Below are 21,004 nucleotides of genomic sequence, written 5' to 3' on the forward strand. Positions count from 1 at the left end.
AAATTAAAAGAATATTTCTCATCAAATAGAATTTATATCTGGAAAAAATAGTAATATAACTAATTTATTCAAAAACCGTAAAGGTTACAAACAATATGACTTTTAAAGAATGCTGCTAAGTCACTTCTAAAATTCTGGAATTGTTCCACAAATAGAAAGCTTAGTTATATTTGATAGTGCATTATGATTTTATAGTGCATTAAAATAAAGTGATTACAACATAGAGCATCCTGATAGCAAGTATAATATGAAGTTTTAGAACAGTCATTCTTATTAAAGTCTGAATAAAGAAAGTGATGTTATAAACACTATCATTTATTTTTATTCTAGAGCTCCCAACCAATTGAATATAGAAAATACTTTAAAGGAGAATTTGGTGTGTTTTATAGAGAGAGTGGATTTGTTTCTCTGTAGTGCTTAGAAGATGGAGGGAAAAGAAATGAAAAATGAGAAGGCTGGAGACTGTGTTTCTAATAATCAGAGAAAGTGACTTTAAAAAAAAACTGTTTCCAGGATCTTATCTTATAAAAAGATCAAAGGCCCAGGAAACAGACCTTTAGGTAGTGCATGGTATACATTGGGAGTGAAGCACTAGAGAAGAGAGATGCTTGTAGGGAATACACATTCTAGTTGTTATCAGCTATAGCAATTGGGCCAGAAAGTACACGTTGGATGCTTCCTTCTCATGACTCAGAGAAGGGAAGTTCTTCTCCTGATTAACAACAAAGGAGCAAACTTAAATTAGTTAATCATGAATTTTTGAAATCCAAAGAAATAACATTTGTGGTGATATTTTATTTGTGCTCTATCAAGTTAAATTATCTGGGGATCAGAGGACAGAGCCAGACACTAAATTAGACATAGAAGTCAAGCAGTGGTGGCACATGCCTTTAATCCTATCACGTGGGAGGCAAAGATCCATCTGGATCTCTGTGAGTTCAAGGACACACTCGGAACAGAGCCAGGCATGGTGGCACATACCTTCAATCTCAAACCTTGAGATCTCATATCTTTGCTTGGGAAGGACACATGCCTTTAATTCCAGGAAGTGATGGCAGGACAAAGAAAGGTATATAAGGAGTGAGGAAACAGGAACTCACTCTCTGGAGGCTGAGGAGTTGGTATGGTGAGGTTGGCTGTGGCTTGTTCTGTTTCTCTGATCTTTCAGCATTCACCCCAATATCTGGCTCTAGTTTTTTTTATTAATAAGACCATTTAGCAATTCATGTTACAAACATTGCATTATCACACTCAGGCATTCATAAATTTAAAAGGTATTTTTTCCACTCTCACAGTCTTAAGAAGTCATGAAATTTGAGAAAATGTTAACACAAACATCTTATTCACAAACTAAAGTCTTAGAGCCTTATAAACATTCATCTTGGGGTAGAAATATTTCTTTAGTCTTTGTTAGTTATAAGTGAAATCCACAGCAGGTTTTGTTTATAATTTAGCCATAGGATTCATCTTTACGGTGATATATTGCAAAAGAATGCAAGAATCTTAGTGTCATTTCCTATATTCTGATTTTTTATAAGTAATTGTGTTTCTAACTAGACTAGAAAGACTGTCTATAGCAGTTTACATACATGCCTGATAGATATCTTGTGACCTAGAAAATCTATTCTAATGGTAATATATTGAGTTGCCTCTTTAAGAAAATTGCAAAAGCAGCCTTAATGACTATCAGAAATAGTTCCATTCAGATTATGTGATGACTTTCATTTCATCTATACTTCTTGGCAGTGTTCCTTACTCACAATCTAATTATTTTGCATTAGTTTACCAGGATTTGCATATATATCTTGACCCAGTCAACAAAAGTCCAAACATTTTAACCTATTTGCTTGCTTTTTCATCTTTCCCCAGTTCTATTTGTAGTATAATCATCTAACAGACTGGTCTCCTTTTAATAGGGTTTTTTAAATCACTTTATTATTAATATACTTTTTGTTTCATATAATATGCATGCTGTATGAATGTAAAATGAATTCTTGAACTCATTATACATGTAATTTATTTTAATTTTGAACATGTCTTTTGTGGAGTCATCTGGTTATTCTGTTGTACTTTGCCATTAGTATTGAAAGATGATGCCTTCAGTTTTTAAAATGTAGGTAAAATTAGAGCCTTTGATTAGGCTAATGTATAATTAAGATTTTACAATTAAGAATTTGATATTTAAAACATTAAAACCATCAAAGTAAAACCTTATACTTTTAACATTTTAACTTAAGAAATGAAAAATCTCTTACAGTTGCCATGAAAACCAAAGAGTAATAATCATGTTAAGTTCTGAATATAATCAATGGACCTGGCTTATCTCCTCCAAATGTAATAATGTCAAAGCTCTTTCTGGTTATGGCTTTCCGGCGGATGGGTGGATTCAGTGGGTAGGCAGTCCTCATGACCTTTTTCACGTACTGGAGATAACTTAGTCATTTTCCACTTCTCAGCTACAGTATTTCGTTTGAATGCTGTGAACTTTTAAAAAATGTCACTAAAATGTTAACTATTTTTTTTCTTTACACATTTGTGAATTTTGACTACACTAGCATTGGTACCAAAAAGTCTACTGCAAATATCTTTATCAAACACTATAGTTATTTCTGAGTTTATAGATAATCACATTTCCTACTTGAATGCATAATTTACTACATCTGAGAAGATATGGAAAGTGATCACCAGTTTATTTTCTTATATTAACTAATTTCACACTTTTATTTTAATTAACTCATTTTATCTTACTTTTTTTTCTTATTGGCTTAGTTTAGTGTGAGTGTGGGTATGTGATTGAGAGAGAGAGAGACAGAGACAGACAGACAGAGAGACAGACAGACAGAGGAAGGGAGGGAGGAAGGGTATATGAGCTGGCTCTTTGGAACTGGTGGGATGCATTGCACAACCTTGATGCAGGGGGAGGAGCTTGGTCCTGCTTCAACTTGATATGTCATGAGGTGGGTGGGAGGGGGGAGAGCAAGGGAATTCATGGCTGATATATAAAATTAAATTAAATTATAAAATAAAAAAGAAGTGTTTTGAAAAGCAAGGGTATTCAACTCAAAGTATTGTTTCAACTCAAAACATTTCCTGTCTAACAGAAAAATAAGTTTATACCTGCCTAGATTTCATGGAAATAGTTTTTTCTGAAGTATATTTAGCTCTGTGTATCTCATCTTCCTTTGAAAAGATTGCCATATTCAGCATTCTTTCTTGATCACATGAGGCAGTTCCCCAGTTGGCAGTCCTGTTTGGGAGGTTTGGGATATGTGACCTTCCTGGAGGAAGTGAATCACAGGTGACAGACTAAGAGGCCAAAGCCTCATGCCACTGAGAGTTAGCTCTCTCTGCTTCTTGCTCCTGTCACCATACCTTCTGGTTGCTGCTATGGCGCCCCATCATCACCCACCATGATTCCTATCACTCTGGGACCATAAACCCAAATAAACTCTTCCTTATCTAAAGAAATAAAAAAAAACCAAAAAACTAAAACTAAAAATTCACAATGATTTAAAATAAATGATATAAATCAATGACTTAAAAAATCAATAAAATTTAGTTATCAACTATTGGAAAATAAAAGGCAAAGCTTTCATTTTAATGATATAAGATTATAAAATATAAAAAATAACGGCTGAATTGAATATTATAATGTCAGAAATTATGACTGACACAAACTGAAAGTGTATATTTATAGGATGGGCTTTAATATATTAAGGACATGATTTTAACTTGTCCTTGCTAATAAGTGTAGTTTCTTGTAGCTAGAGTTTTCCTGCCTGGCCCACAATCAGGACAAATCTCTGTCACCCGCCAGTCCCACAGCCACTCAGACCCAACCAAGTAAACACAGAGACTTATATTGCTCACAAACTGTATGGCCATGACAGGCTTCTTGCTAACTGTTCTTATATCTTAAATTAATCCATTTCTATAAATCTATACCTTGCCACATGGCTCGTGGCTTACTGGCATCTTCACATGCTGCTTGTCATGGCGGAGGCTGGCAGTCTCTCTCCTACTCAGCCTTCCCTTCCCAGAATTTTCCCCTCTCCTTGTCCCACCTATACTTCCTGCCTGGCCACTGGCCAATCAGTGTTTTATTTATACAGAACGATATCCACAGCAGTTTCTGGTAAAAGTTTCATCAGTTTATGTGTGTAAAAAACTGGCATGGTGATTTATAATTTATTTGTTTCTGTACATGGAACTCTTCAGCCAAAGCAGCCATGTGTAAAAGCATCACTAGTGTGTGATTATAACCAGTGCCTAGATTTCTATAAATCCACTTTTGATAAGACAGTGTCATAACTGACACAGGGGTAAACAAATGGAAGAGTATATTTAACAAACATTGCTATAGAGATTCTAAGAAAATACAATATCACAGGGAAGTTGGGCTCATCAAGAAATAACACTCATACAGTTGGCCTTTCATATGGGAAAAAAGTAAGCACTACCTTATGGTCACAAACAGAACCAGGTCTAGATGGGTTGTGTATCTAAGCATGAAAAGTAAATTCAATACAACTAGAGAAAATGAAATAGAAGAATGTCTCTAAGAGTCTTTGTTGCTATGAAAAAATACCCCAACAAAATCCATTTAAGGTGGAAAGGTTTGATTGTAGCCGAGTCCATCATGGCAGTGACTTCAGGGCAGCTGAGCCTGAAGCAGCTGGTCACATTGCATCTGCATTAAAGAAGCAAAAAGTAACGAATCCATGTTGCTGCTCACTTTCTTTTTCCATTTATACAATCTAGAATACAAACAAGGGAATGGGTGCTAAAAACATTGGATAGGTCTTCCTGCCTCAATTACTGTAATCATGATGGCTCCCACAGGCATGCTCAAAGTCTTATATCCCAGGGGATTCTAGATTCTGTCAAGTTGACAGTTTACATCAACTACCATAGGGACATTTTATACATATATATATATATATATATATATATTCATACATATATGGCTTATGATATTTCATGATGCTGTAACAGAATGATATAGAGTGATTTGCTTATAAACATAATAAATTTGTTCCCCAAATTTTGAAAGCTGGAATTTTGAGATCACACTTTAGTGTCCTTGGGTTTTGGTAAGAGCTTTCTCAGGCTTGCATTTGAGTTCCCAGGTTTTGCATCTTTATAGAGCAGAAAGCTAGCTACCTGCCTCTCTGTCACGTAAGAGCACTGATCACTTTCATGACAGATGCCTCTAAAAACAAGTACTCATTTATTGAACCACTTTATACCAGCATGTCAGGGAATAGGGTTTTAGAATGTGGACTTTGGGGAAACACAAACATAAGTGGATTCATGGTAGTGTCATCCACTTCATTTCTATTAACATAGCTAAAATACAAGAAAGAGACAGAGACAAAAGACACAGGACATTGGAAAAAATGTAGAAAAACAATGAAATTCATAGATACCTGCAGAAGAAACTCCTTGTTCAGTTCTATAAATCTAAATGTGTAGATATTTGTCCCATTAGTAACTATTCCAGGTATATAACAGTAGTGTGTATATGTACACATTAGCAAACATGTACATTGATGGACATTAGCACTAATTTTTACAGCTGAAATAGAAAACTACTCAGAAGTGACAATCAGAAACAGAGTATATAAAGTACTTTATTTTAGTGTTTATAAAATGAGGGCAGGGAAGAACTGAGAAAGAATGTCATACTTAACCACAAGGAACTATATCCCAAGCCTAATATGAATGCATGGAGCCAGATACAAACAGACATCTCTCTGTGGATCCATCAGGTGAAGACATGAGGTAGATTGAGGGGCTGAGCTTGGGTGGAGACATAGGAGCTTAGATGAGTCCTGCTTCCATAGCAGTGCATTTCTGAAAATCATTGTATCTTGTTTGCATACCTTTTCATATGCATGTCATATTTTAAAATAAATATTTATTAAGTAAATACATGAGTAGTTGTGATAGTTAAGTTTGTGTAACAGAAATCTAAAGTGAGAAGTAGAGAAAATAGAAAAGTTATACACAATATCATCTTACCTGAGAATTTTCTAGAAACTAACAGTGACCTAATGTTCTCAGAACTTAAATCAAAGCAAAACAAAACAAAAACTTCAGATGTTTTTGTGTCAGATATAGTTTGTATTGTAGGAAGTATTATAGGAAGGAATGGAGAAAACCAGCTTCTGGAATAGGTAAGAAATTAAACAGGAGCACAGATAATGCAGGCTATGCAGTCAAGTAAGAAGCAGAAACAACAGTGGGATGCTGTCACAAGTTAGGTATGGGGACACTACTGCAGTCTTCCCAGAGGTTTGGGAGGAAGACTTCCTGTATGTGAAGAGACAGTGCAGAAGCTCAGCTGCAGCTGGTGGGTAAATGGGGTGGTTTGTGAGGTCCGACGACAGAGCAGGAGAGAGTATGAAATTTCCTCTGTCAATACTGCTGCAAATTCTCTGCAAAGGACAATTCAGTTTCTGTGTAGTTGAAAGTTTTCCTGTATTGCAGCTGCCAGTGGTCCAGACAAATCTCTCCCACTCAAGTCCCACAAGTAAACACACAGAGGCTTATATTAATTATAACTGCTTGGCCATTAGCTCACACTTATTACTGACTAGCTCTTACACTTAAATTAACCCATAATTCTTATTTATGTTTAGCCACGTGGCTTGGTACCTTTTCTCAGTTCTGCCTTCACATCTTGCTTCCTCTGTGTCTGGCTGGTGACTCCTGACTCAGCCTTCCTCTTCCCAGAATTCTCCTTGTCTACTTATCCATCCTGTTCTTCCTGCCTGGCTACTGGCCAATCAGCATTTTATTTATCAACCAATCAGAGCAACACACATTCACAGCGTGCAGAACGATTTCCCACAGCATTTCTGGGTTCCTGACTCTGAGGTATACCCTGATATTGCATATCATGTTGCTTCATGGTATCCTCTAGTTATTTGAAAGAGTGAAACTTTGAAGGACCATATTCTATAGCGATGCTGCCAGGAAAAGTAGAAAACATTCTGCCAGTACTTTAGAGTGTTGGGTAGAATTGATAGAGTTATGTTAGATGATTAGAAGGGCCATAAAATAGTTCAGCAATGCAGATTTTTGAAACTGTCTGACATCAAAGCATATATTGCTGAGTCTGGAAGTAGTTTAGTGCTAGACCACATGCCTGGCATGTATGAGATCTTGGATAGAATTTTGAGTATCAAAAAAGTTTTTTAAAATATGAATTTAATTGAAATAGAATTACATAACTTCCCCCATCTCTTTTCTCACTCCATCCACTCCCAGGTACTCTCCCTCCATCTCCTCCCATGCTCAGAACAAGTTGATAGCCTATCTATGTACATATGTGTGTGCATCTGCATGTGTATGCACAAACATGTAAATACAACCTGCTGAGTCCATTCGTATTGTCTGTGTGTATAGAGCTTCAGGGCTGACCACTCTGCATTGGACAACCAATGCTGGGGCTCATCCATGGTGAAACTAATTTCCCTTCTCCCAGAACTCTCTAGTTGCCTGTATTCTTTGTCTAGAAGTAGGAACCTCCAAAAATTTCCCTCTTCCTTATTAATATGCCCATCAACATTGCCATTGTTCCAATTGTGTTTGTGCCTCCATTTCTAGAAGTTACTGTTTACAGAGGACTCCCTGGTATTCTGGTTCTTAAAATCTATCTGCCCCATCTTCTGTAATGTTCCCTGAGTCACAGATACAGGAGCTGTGCTAAGGATGTTTCAGTTGGGGCTGGGCTCCCTGTCATCCATTGATTTCTGCATTGTGTCCAGTTGTGGTTTTCTGTGATGATCTCCATTTGCTATAAAGATAGACTTCTTGATGACAGATGGTAGTTACACTTATCTGTGGGTATAAGGGTGAGATTAAGAAAGATTTATGTCATAAACTAAGTATATATGCTGATCTAGTAAAGTGGTAGTGGTAGATTATTTTTTCAGGTCCATGACCTCATTAGCCCTGGGGATCTGGTTATGTTTTCAGTACTGGGAATAATATCCCTGTTGTTGAGTGGACCTTAAGTCTAATTAGACAGCTGTTGGTTACTACTAACATGGGAGTAACAATTATTGCAACTTTAGGGATATCCTGCCATGTTGATATTTGACAAAGTGCCATTTTCTTTATTTAAAACATATACACTGGAGGAAAGAGAACATTTTTAACAAATGGTGCTGGGAAACTGGATGTGATCATGCAGAAGAATAACATTATACTTATATCTATCATCCTGTGCAACATTTAGATCCAAGTGGACCAAAGTCCTCAAATTGAAACCTAAAATACTAAAACTACTGGAAGAAAACATAGGCAGTTCCTTATGTGATGTAGTTGTGGGAAAGGGCATTCTCAACAGGACTCCATTTGCCCTGGAATTAAAGCTAACATTTAACAACTGGGAGTTCATAAAACTAAAATGCTTCTGAAGAACAGCTAAAGCCACAGTCCTTGAGTGAAGAAGAAACCCACTGAATGGCGAAAATCTTGTCAGCTATATACCTGGCAGGGGATTAATATCCAGAATATTCAAAGAATTCACAAAAAAGAGTCAAGCAAACAAATGACACAATCAAAATATGGTGTAGTGATCTAAAGAGAATTCTCAATCAAAGAAATAGAAATGGCTAAGAAATACTTCGGAAATGTTCATTATCCCTAGAAATTAAGAAAATACAAATTAGAACAACCTTGAGATTTCACGTCACTCTAGTCAGAATTCCGAGATCAACAGAACTGATAACAAAGGCTGGCAAGGTGGTGGAGAAAGAGGAGCACTCATTCATTGTTAGTGAGAATACAGATTGGTGTATCCACTCTGGAGATCAATGAGGAGAATCCTCGAAAACAATTGCAAATGACTCTACCACATGAGCCAGCTCTACTCCTCCCTGACCTTTATCCACAGAACTAAACATCGCACTTGACAGCCAGTGTTCTGAACTACTGAGCCAGTCTCCAGCACAGAACTCCATTTTTAGAGGAAGACAGACCATAACCACAGAAGCTGACGAGTATCTGAATGCTGGAAATCCAGAGAAGACACCTCACAGTAACATTTCATGTTGTGGGGCTGAAGAGATGGCTCAAGGGTTTAGAGTGCTTGCTGCTCTCCCATAGGATCCAGGTTCAATTCCGCACCTATATCATGGTCCCAAACCAGTTGTAACTCCAGTTCTAGGGGATCCTACTCCCCCTCTCCTGGCCTCTGAAGCACCAGACACACTGTGGTACACTTACATATGTACAGGAAAAACACTCAGACACATAAAATAAAAATAAAAAAATAAGATTACACATGGTTACATTTGTTTTGAAAAACATCCAAAGATTGATATCCTAATTGTTAGCATGAAATATGTTTTAAACTTCCCTCGCTTCCCTCTCTTTTATTCTCTCATACACATACATAGCTCTGCATTTTTATATACTGTATTTTATGACATTTTTGGATCTATAATATATCATAATCTTTCACTTTTAAAGACATCAGAATTTATCTCCTTTCCAGGAAGGTATTCTCCTCTGCAACCACAGAGCAGTGATAAAAATCAGGGATTCTCATTGTTACTATTTTATTATCTGTAATATAGATCTTATAATTCTCTGTTTGATTAATATTTCACATCCAGAACCATGCATTAGTCATTATGTTCCTTTAATCACCTTTACACTGGAACAGATTTTCAATCTTGGTCTTTCTGGGAAGTGACTTTTTTGAAACTGTTTATTAATAGTTTCAATATTCTATCTTTTAACATGGATATACAACAAAAGCTAACCGCTCCTTACCTTCTCATTTTCTTGTCTGACAAGGAGCAAAGCGCTGCACCTATGAAAAAAGTATTTTTAACTGTGGTTTGGAAAGACTTTCATCATTCTCAGAAGAAAATGTATACTTTTAATCCTAGCAAGGATTTGAACAAATATGCACTAATAACCTCTCCTGGCTAAAGTGATTTAAGCAATATATTTTACAGAACATAGTGAATATATGCCGTATTACTTAAAAGTTTACTAAAATCTATAACCAATGGAAGATTAGAGTATATTCTAATTTATTTCATTAGGCATTTGAGACAGAAACACAGCTTTAAAAGTGTATTGATTCTCCCTCAACTGTAATTCACAGTTCAAGTACATTCATCATCATTTAAATGAAACAACATATATAAATTGTTCTTAGTTCAGATTAATTTTAAATGTTTTTCAAGCCATACAATACAGAATATAAAACTCCTAGGTGCACATTAGACTACTCTTTGCTACAGGGATGCACTTTCACAGAGTTTTGGATTCTGAAAGCCATAGTCTGCACATGATTTCAGGAAGCTCAAATACACAAAGGGCCTATCTTATGCTCAACACTATCTCTAGGCATAAAATGATGGGAATACAAAATGACTGATTCCCAGTCTCTAGTGAGGGTGCTAGGGTTTCTGCTTCTCCTACATGCATGTGAGTTAGGAAGAACAGAGTTGTTACTTGATGTTTTCCCAGTGGTTTAGAATTTCAGATTAGGTGTGGTCATCCATATCACTTCAGTTTTCTCCCTCAGTGTCAAATTCTTAATAGCTGTCTCTTTCGTCATCACTATATCCTCCTCACAGTTCAATCACTGGTTCTGTTTCCCTCTGGCTTGCTGTAACTCTGAAGACTGTCTTTGTTCTTCCACTGTGTTGCTTTGCCCCTTTGCCAAAGGTCAGTTGGCTATTGATGTGGGCTATATACCATAAACCTGCTGCTGGCCTTCGGTGCTTTGTTGCTTCAGATTTCTAGTGAGTCTTCAAGTCCTCTGGTGCCCACATATCCTTTGATGCTAAATAGTAGCGTGTTTGGAAACCTTCCACTCTTAGTAAAATAATTATGGCAACATTTTCATTTCCTTGTTTTAGTAAATGTAAAAACCAGTGTACAAAGTTATTCCTAGACTTTTGAAATAATATTCACTTTCTTGTTTGAAACAATGTGATAAATATGTTACCCATTTTTATAATCAGGATGACTTTATAAAATAATATCCTAGGTACAGTAACCAGTAGTATTTTCATCTATTGATTCTATGATAATACTTTTAAAACATTTAGATATTTTAATTTTCACAGCTACATAATATATAGATGATGTGTAATCATTTACATTTACAAAATTGCTCATTCTAACACTTGTGTCCTTTGAATACACCCACTTTTTGTTGCTTGAATCATAACTTTGTAATATGATGCTAAACGCTGAAACTTTAAGATACATTTCTGTTTCATTCACACTGTGTTTGCCAAATGAGTCACTCTATCTTAAATAATATAGATCTATGTTTTTCTCTAATGTATGGTGCCATCAACTCCTTGTAAGAAAGACTTCCAGTATCGTAAGTCTTTAGCATGAGGAGCCTTTAGGGAAGGGCATAGAAAGAGACTGTGCCCCAAGTGACCTTAGTAAATTGGTCATTTCTTGATTCTAATGTAGATGAAGCCTTTGAACATCCACTCTATTTCTACTTTCTTATCCCCAAATTCAGCTCTGCTAATATCTCAGCTTCATGCTGAGCCTGTTAGAAACTAACTATGATTGTTCTGTGCAGCATGAAAACTTAGGGCCTCACAAAGTATTTTCCCAGCCTTTGGCTCCTGATGGTCCTCCTCACTTCATCATTTCCTAATAATGACATACTCTCAACCTTCTGAAGTCAGTGTATTTGCTTGGGAGTTGGTAAGGAATAGGCAATAGGTGATTTGAATTAGCTCTCTGTTCTCTTCAGTCCACTGTGGTCCGCAATTTTACACACACACACACACACACACACACACACACACACACACACACACTTTGAGTTTTGGCAAATCAGTGACATACTCTAGTTTTTCAGAATTAGGATCCAATTTCTCTAATCCTGTATTTCCTGTGTGTCAGGTTGGTAGGAGGAGAAATAGATAAGGGAACAAGCGATTCAAAGAGACCACAGGCTTTATTTCAGTTGAACCAGTAGAGGGGAGAAAAAACCAAAAACTCTAGAGCAGCAGTTCTTAACCTGTGGGTCACCCTTAGGGGCCTGGGGACCCTTTCACAGGGGTTGCCTAAGACCATTAGAAAACACATATGTTAACATTATGACTCATAACAGTAGCAAAATTACAGTTATGAAGTAGCAATGAAAATAATATTATGGTTGGTGGCCACCACAACATAAGAAACTGTATTAAAGGGTCTCAGCATTAGGAAGGTTGAGAACCACTGCTCTAGAGTAAGAAACCAGAGACATTACAGGCTGGTAGGGTAGTAACCTACAGGCTGGGGTAATTAGTTATAGGGAAGAAACATGAAAAGCAGGAGAGAACCGATAAGGACTACTTCATCTTCCTTAACTGAGTTAATTTCTCTAACAAATATGAGGTAATATAAGGTAGAACAGCTCTGACTCCATTTCAGATATGAGGAAATTAAAGTTCAGAAACGGGAGCCTCTGTAAGCCTCACTGCTAATTATCCTCCCATTCGAAGCTGATTTAAAGTCTGTTACTGTTGTCTTATCACATTCAAACCCCCGTGGAAAAGTATAAGCCCTAGAATGCAAAATTCTCATCTTGTTTGCTGAAACTACTCCCCTCAGTTTCCAGCTCCTCCATCATCCCTACTGTGTGTGTCCACAGGGAAGGCAATGTAAATAAGAAGTTGCGGGGGCGGGGTGGGGGTTGCAAGGACTGTGTTACCACTGTGTGTTAGGCTTGCTCTGCTCATGGGGATGACTTCAGTTAATGCTCATAGCAGTGCCAAAGCAGAGTTACAATTTCATCATCCTGATTTTTTCAAATGTCTCCAAAGACACTTAGATAACAGTGAGTGAATGGACATTGACTTAATTTTACTTTTAATCACCTGTAAAATTGCTTCAGACTCTTTTTCTTCTCAGTGTTTTCATTGGTATGTTGCCTGGGCAAGGTAAATGGGCTGTATCTTGCTACCTCATATTCTCATTACTGAAATAGTCTTGGAAAGATGATATTTATATGTTTATACATCAGGTATTTGTCAGGAGGATAAATGTTGGGAGAAAGCATGTGTGAAAAAAATAGTATCTGCTTCCACTGGAAACAAAATATTTTAAAATATGAAGGTTACAGGTCATAATACATGCAAAATATATATTTCATTATTAGAGAGCTTTAAGTTTCACCAAAGAGTTTGGTTTCTCTCAAATATATATAATGTTTTGCAAAAGTGTGAACTACAATTTAGTTAAGATCATGATTAATAACTTTTTTACATGTTAAAGAACACTTACAGATATTAATCCAAGCATGTAGGGTATTAATGAATGATATCAGTGAGTTAGTTTATATCAATGAGATCACTGTTCACTTATCTAAACTAATCCTTTAAAGTATATGGATGGTGTAATTAAAATAAGTTGCTCTTGTTTTCTCCTCAGCTCAGTCCATTTTTAAGACATACTGTTCTGAAGAGAACATACAATGCCACTCTGCCATGTTCATCTTCTAAGAGAGGAAATGCCTGTTGTCCAGAACAAAAAGCCAGACCAAAATATCGAAGAGATAAATTGCAGCATTCTAACTGGTGAGTATGATGGACCCACAGAGTCATAGAGACACATATGTGTGACACCACTTTCACTGAGGTATCATCCCTTGGTCAGATCCTTCACTTTGCTCACAGTGCTTAGTTGGTTTCATAGCGCCAACCAATCATTAAGAGATTATAGGAAAGATCATCTTCATGCTTCTACATTTGACTGCTAATCTGATTTTCATAGTCTGCTTTTCTTTTTGCTTTTACTGCCAAGACAGGGGAGTTACCTTAATGTGATTAAGTTACTAACTCTTAGTTAACATAGATTTCTATTAGAAAGAAATACATTGTATCATAATAAATTAATATTGTGCTTTAGCCAGATATTGTGGGATTATATGATATGGCAGCTTGAGCATTTTCTGGACAAATTGTAGCTCTAGGTACATTTAGACGAACAAATAGATCTTTTCATATAAAGCATTAGTAGACAGTAGCTGGAAACCACTGAATGCATCATAATGACTGTGACGGTGCCTTAGGCACTCCTTGTCTTTTTTTTTTTGGAAGGTAGGACTGTATTTAAACAACTTGATGCTGCTGTTATCTAAAGATTCTCATTTCACTATGTATGCTATTACAAGGTATTGTACTTTAGGAGTTTTTCTATAGAAAGGTAATGTCCTTATTTCAGTTTTTGGATGATTTTTGCTAAATAAAAAAAATCCAGGTTTGAATATATTTTCTTTCTGCATATTGAAACTGCCAGTATATTATCATCTCTCTCCCATACTCTTAATGAGCTGTTTTTGCTTTGAAGATTGTGCCTTTTATCTGCTTTCGGAGATCAGAAAAAACATAGCATAAGCCAACACACAGACTTAATGTTTCCAGGTTTTCTTACCTTCAGCGTCCGCCTCAGTGTTCTTTGATGTTTGCAATATTTTGAATTGTGTGATTTGGTGGTTTTTATCAGACGTAAAAATTATCATCTATTATTTTTCCAAGTATTGCTGTTCCAAATCCTGTCTCATCCATATTTCATAATGTGGTTATGAGCATTATTTGTCCTATGTTTAATGTATCCCACATGGTCTCATGTGTATTGGAGACTACTTTCTTTATACTTCACTCTATGTTTTGTTAAGAACATCTTGTACTCATCAATCCTCCATCATCTAACCTGAAGTTAAGTATATCTACTGTATTCTTTTTTTTTTTTTTTTTTTTTTTTTGCAATACCATTCAGGTCTACATATCAGCCACGGATTCCCTTTTTCTCCCCCCTCCAGTCCCCCTCACCTTTCCCCCAGCCCCCCCCCTCCATTTCCATCTCCTCCAGGGCAAAGCCTTCCCCACAGACTGAGGTCAACCTGGTAGACTCAGTCCAGGTAGGTCTAGTCCCCTCCTCCCAGGCCGAGCCAAGCAATCCTGCATAGGCCCCAGGTTTCAAACAGCCAACTCATGCAATGAGCACAGGACCCGGTCCCACTGCCTGGATGCCTCCCAAACAGATCAAGCCAATCAACTGTCTCACCCATTCGGAGGGCCTGATCCAGTGGGGACCCTTCAGCCATTGGTTCATAGTTCATGTGTTTCCATTCATTTGGCTATTTGTCCCTGTGCTTTATTCAACCTTGGTCTCAACAATTGTCGCTCATATAAACCCTCCTCATTTAATTTAAATTATTGTTTATTTTTTCAACTCTAAAACTTCCATTTGACTAGTATGCATAACCTCTTTGTCTTGTTAACATGTCATAAGCATTCCACTTTCCATAATTTTTAAACCATAGAAGGCAGCTCCCACTCTGACTCAGCTATGGCTCTGCTTGTAGTATCTGTTTTCAGTTTCTTCGCCATATCTCACTTTTGTCCAAATGAATATGGCTTATGAAAACTTACAACATGGTTGATATTTTGATGTACATCTTCCTCTGAACAGGAGATCTTTTTACAAGGATGTGCCAATGACTGACACCAGCTTTTTTAGAGAGGAACTCTCTCATTTTGAAGGATTCATATAATTCTCATCACCCACATTCTCAGAGGCTAATTTGTGTAATCTACCAGGTCAGTTAATTTATCATGCCTTTTCTTTTCCTCCTCATTGTGCAACCAGACACAATGGAGCTGCTGAGATTGTTAGATGCCATGCTTAATGCTATATTTTGGTCTTGTGGACAAATGTACATGCATTTTCACATCCATTAGAAAGAGATATAATGCCAGATGCCCTCATGTTATTCCCTTCTCTCAGGTTCTGCTTGTAGGCCCCCAAGAGTGCCACAACACCAGCTTATATTCTTGCCCACTTTGTGCTGTCTTCTTAACTCTTAGGCCTTGTCCTGTTTAGGGACCCAAGGCTTCCTCACAGGGAGTGCAAGGCTTGCTTTGGGTTACTTTCTTCTTTTCTTTCTCATCAGGTTCCTGGTTCTTCAGGCTAACTCTGTAGCATCCTTCATTTATGTGTATTTAGACAAAAAAAGTTCTTAGTAATACATTTTCAGATACACAGTCTACAATATATTACTCATTGCCATATCTAAAATTTCTTCTTTATCACAATTTGTTAATTCTTCACTTTTGTACCTTGTGGTGGTATTGTGTTCCCCAAAATATTGTGCACCCTAATAAACTTATCTGGGGTCAGAGAACAGAACAGCCACTAGATACAGAGGCCAGAAAATAGTGCCACACACGCCTTTAGTCCTATCACTTGGGAGGCAGAGATCCATCCAGATCTCTGTGAGTTTAAAGCCACACTGGAAACAGCCAGACATGGTGACTCACGCCTTTAATCCCTAGAAGTGAGCCTTTAATCCCAGGAAGTGATGGCAGAAAGCAGAAAGGTATATAAGGCATGAAGACCAGAAATTAGGTTGGTTAAGCTTCAGGCTTTCGAGGAGCAGTTCAGCTGAGATCCATTTCGATGAGGACTCAGAAGCTTCCAGTCTGAGGAAACAGGATCAGCTGAGGAATTAGCAAGGTGAGGTGGCTGTGGCTTGTTCTGCTTCTCTGATCTTCCAGCATTCACCCCAATACCTGGCTCCAGGTTTGATTTTATTAATAAGACCTGTTAAGATTCATGCTACAGTACCTCAACAATTCCTGAAATGCAGTATCTTCAATGGACATTTACTACTGAAAAAGATAATGTATAAACTCACTCTCTTGACACATGACCACTTACACACTAGTCTTCTATAAAAATATATTCTCTCTAAGTTAACATGTCTGTAACATGAAGCTTAAAAGGTCTTATTAATAAAAAACACGGGAGCCAGATATTGGGGTGAACGCTGAAAGATCAGAGAAACAGAACAGGCCACAGCTAACCTCACCTCACCAACTTCTCAGCCGATCCTGTTTCCTCAAATTGGAAGCCTCTGTGTCCTCATCCAAATGGATCTCAGCTGAACTGCTGCTCAAAAGCCTAAAAAGGCTTAACAAGACTCTAGTTCCTGGTCCTCACACCTTATATACCTTTCTGCTTCCTTCCATCACTTCCTGGGATTAAAGACATGTGTCACCATACCTGGCTGTTTCCAGTGTGGCCTTGAACTCACAGAGATCCAGGTGGATCTCTGCCTCTGGAAGGCTAGGATTAAAGATGTGTGTGCCACCATTTTCTGGCCTTTATATCTAGTGGCTGTTCTGTTCTCTGACCCAGATCAGTTTATTAGTTTATTAGGGGAACACAATATCACCACATTCCTCCTTTTTTGTCTAAAATTTAAAAAAGCTTATAACTAATACAAGAAAAACTATATCCAATAAATATATACAATATATACAGTCAAGAATTACATTAACAATGTCTAGTCCATTAGCATTTGACAGATTCAGACAAAAACTTCATTATATATATTAACAATGTCCAGTCCACTAACAATTGACAAATTCAGACAAAAATTTTCATTACTTATCCTATTTAAAACAAGTAGTTCCTTTTTGAAAGTATATTCATCAAAAGGAGATAACCTTGGCCAACTGAAAAAAAAGTAGATTCAATAATCTCCCTTTTTAATCTTATCATATCCATATTCTCTTTTTTTTCTGAGTAGATCAAAAAATCTACCTTTTATCTTATCATTTCTGTATCTTCCCCTTTTTCAGAGTAGATTCAATGATCTACCCTTTTCTATATCTTCTTTTTTCTTTTTCTTTTTTTAAACAAGAACCCTGTGTCTAATCTCCTTTGTTTAGCTTTTTGACCATTAACAATTAATAACTTGTATACAACCATCATAAACAATAACAATTATCCATAAGCCATTGAATGACCAGAAAACACCCACCCCACCTCTAGAGAATGTGGGCGTTGTGTTCTTAAAATTACTTCCTGCTTTCTGGGGGCGAAGACATCTTTAGGGAACCCTGAAAAGAAAATTTTTGGGTTAATTGTCAGGTCCTGGGAGAGCTAGCTGTATCATTTGTTGTCCAGTCTCTGCATAATGGGAAAATGTAGGGCTTGTCTCAAGTACTTGCTCAAATTGTCTGTGAATCTGGATCATCTCAGCTAGCCATCTGGAAATTATCCTGAGCAGTTTGTAGTCCAAAGCTGATCTTTCCATGGTGTTAATCAGCTTAATGGCTTTACCATAGTCGATGTGGAATCATCGTTGTGGGGTCCTATCATCCCAAAGTTGCTGTTAGACATGGTCATGGTTCCCTGTGTGTGTGTGTGTGTGTGTGTGTGTGTGTGTGTGTGTGTGTGTGTGTGTGTGTGTCCTCTGTGGTTTGGAGCAATCACAGTCTGATAAATGTCTGTCTTTTGGAACCATGAATGTTCTTCCCTAGAAGAGAGTATCTTCACAGCAATTTCTCCCAACATTTGTCTTGCCAAGCTTTTCCAAACTGACCTTTGCTGATGCTTTCTTGTAACATGATGGTCCTGGCAATTCTTCTCTGAACAAGCAGCAGTAACCCTTTGTCCCAGGTAGTAGCATCACCACAGTCACCAACACGATGAGAAGAAGCCAGCAACTCGGAGCAGCAGCTGCTGCCTCCATAGTCCCACTGCAGCTTGTCCTTAGCAAGCCTCCTAGGCCAGCCTCAAACTCAGGATCCTCCTGCCTCTGCCTCCTTCAGTAAATCCAACCAGTGTGCCACCACAACTGGCAATGTGTAGCTCGGGCCTGAGCTGGGGCCTGCATGGCCACAGGCAAGTAGCTTTTTCATGAATTTGTACCTGACAAGTTGGGCAGCAGATGTAGCAGGAATATATTCCACAATATCACCACACATGCCTACTTATTAGTTAAATTTACCTCTAGATTTATTATTTTTGAAAGTTATATTGTGATGGCACATGTCACTATTAGGTGTTTATTGACCTCTTCTACATGGTGTGATACAAAAAAAGTTCCTTTAGAAACATTCTAGTGCTCTAGACTTGCTTGTCTGAAATAAAATCCCCTGAGAGAAGGCTCCCTCAAACAAAGGCCCTGTTTAGCTTCACCATTATAGATGGACAAGAAAACTGCCTTCCATCTTCTCTATGTTTAGGCATTTCTGTCATTGCAATGTAGAAATTGCTTACAAAAACTACTGTATTTGCATGAGCAATATTCTGTACTCCAGTAAATATAACGCCACTCAGAGTCTCCATCCTTTAATTAACTTTCATGAGAAGCACATGGTTGGTTATGACACAATTAGAGAGATGTTTAAAGCTTGGCTGAGCGACTATACACTAACTCTCAAGGAGATAAGTGAGCTAATACATTCAAATGCTGACAATAGTCCAACCTGTGTTTGTGGAAAAGAGAAATCTAGACAACAGAGCAGTGTCCTATAGTTGAAAGTGAGAAAATAACCACCTCCTGAGTTGGAAACACGTCAGACAGTAAGAGGGGTAGATCCTGAACAAGCTCTCATACTCTCAGTTTTCCCTGTGCCAGCTCATCTGTATCCAGCTGTTCATGGTCGTAGAAGGAATCAAACCATCATTTGTTATGTGTAATCCACAGACACAAAGCTTAGAGATAGACTAGCATTTCTCCACAGGTCAACCCTAATAGAACCTCTTACATACTGCAAGTATATTATATAAGTAACTGTATTGTAAAAGAACTTCACTCCCAGACCATTTGTCCCTGGTAAAAACCAGTGTATTAAGTTTATCATGAAAATTTTAAGAGCTTATTTGCTGATATTTTCTCTTTTCCTCTCTCTGGAATTGTGTTATTAGATGTGCTACTGTTACAATACAACATACAGTTGCAGGTACAACTCACAGACTAACATTCATTTTTAGGAAGCCCAAGTCTCCAACAGACCGTTAGGACAAACCAAAGCCAGGATTTACAGCAACTAATCGAAGATACTCAATAAATTTAGTTTTTAATAAAGAGCACATTGTAAAATTTATCCCACAATTATGATGTTCGGCTGAGCTGCCACACCGGCTCGGCTTCTTGTTTGGAATAATAACAAGTAATCAGAAAATATATTTGGGTTTTGGTAGAGATGTATACAGTAGAGCACCAATTATTGAAACAACTTTTCTCTCCTCACAGATGCATCCCAAAGGTATCGTCTTTTAACAGAAAGGTAAGCTGGCAGTCTTCTCACAGAGACGTACTTCCAGTGTGATGATGTCATCCATCAGCTGCTTAAAGAACAGTTTCCTGTCTAACTTCTAGAGACAGAGATGCTTGTTGCTGTAACACATTTAATTCCTTTTCTCCATGGCATTCTTTCTAAACACATACTGTTGATGCAGCCATAGGAAATACAGTGCTAAATAAAGACAGCCAATGAGAGCTTTTCTTTTAAGCTTTAGAATCTTTGTCTAACCAGAGAATGCGACTGTAGCTAGAGTTTTCCTGCCTGGCCCACGGTCAGGGCAAATCTCTCTCACCTGCCAGTCCCACAGCCACTCAGACCCGACCAAGTAAACACAGAGACTTATATTGGTTACAAACTGTATGGCCGTGGCAGGCTTCTTGCTAACTGTTCTTACAGATTAAATTAATCCATTTCTATTAATCTATACCTTGCCACATGGCTCGTGGCTTACCGGCATCTTCACATGCTGTTTCTCATCATGGCGGCTGGCAGTGTCTCTCTGACTCAGCCTTCCACTTACCAGTTTTATTCTCCTCCTTGTCCCACCTACACTTCCTGCCTAGCTAATGGCCAATCAGTGTTTTATTTATTGACTAATCAGCAACACATTTGCCATACAGAACATCACATAGTACTTCCCCCCCTTTTTTTTTTCAAAAAGGAAGGTTTTAACCTTAACAAAGTAAAATTACATATAATTTGGGAATTTGGGTGTAGCTTCTCTTACTACTTCCTGCTGGAGGGGGCTGCTGTATCTTATGGGGACACAAAGAAAATTTTAGGATCATGGAGTAGTCCGTGAGGCTGTATCGTCTGAGCCAGTTGCCTTGAAACCATTCTGGATGTTGGATCATCTGGGCCATGGTGTCATCGGAGACCTTTCAGGGGTCTTGGCTGGTCAAACC

General features: G+C 37.7%; 1 protein-coding gene across 1 annotated transcript in view; it reads left to right on the forward strand.

Annotated features, from left to right (window-relative positions):
- Stpg2 (sperm tail PG-rich repeat containing 2) overlaps positions 1-20,527 on the forward strand; it is a 432,046-nt gene extending 411,519 nt beyond the window's left edge. The window contains exons 13-14 of the mRNA XM_052731729.1: positions 13,426-13,571; positions 20,048-20,527. Of these exons, the coding sequence (XP_052587689.1) occupies positions 13,426-13,571; position 20,048 (147 nt within the window). The 3' untranslated portion in view covers positions 20,049-20,527. The remainder of the gene's footprint in view (positions 1-13,425; positions 13,572-20,047) is intronic.
- The last annotated feature ends 477 nt before the right edge of the window (positions 20,528-21,004 follow it).

This window comes from Peromyscus californicus, unplaced genomic scaffold (assembly GCF_007827085.1).
Source record: "Peromyscus californicus insignis strain IS unplaced genomic scaffold, ASM782708v3 Scaffold_9__1_contigs__length_137607984, whole genome shotgun sequence".
NCBI classification, from domain to species: domain Eukaryota; kingdom Metazoa; phylum Chordata; class Mammalia; order Rodentia; family Cricetidae; genus Peromyscus; species Peromyscus californicus.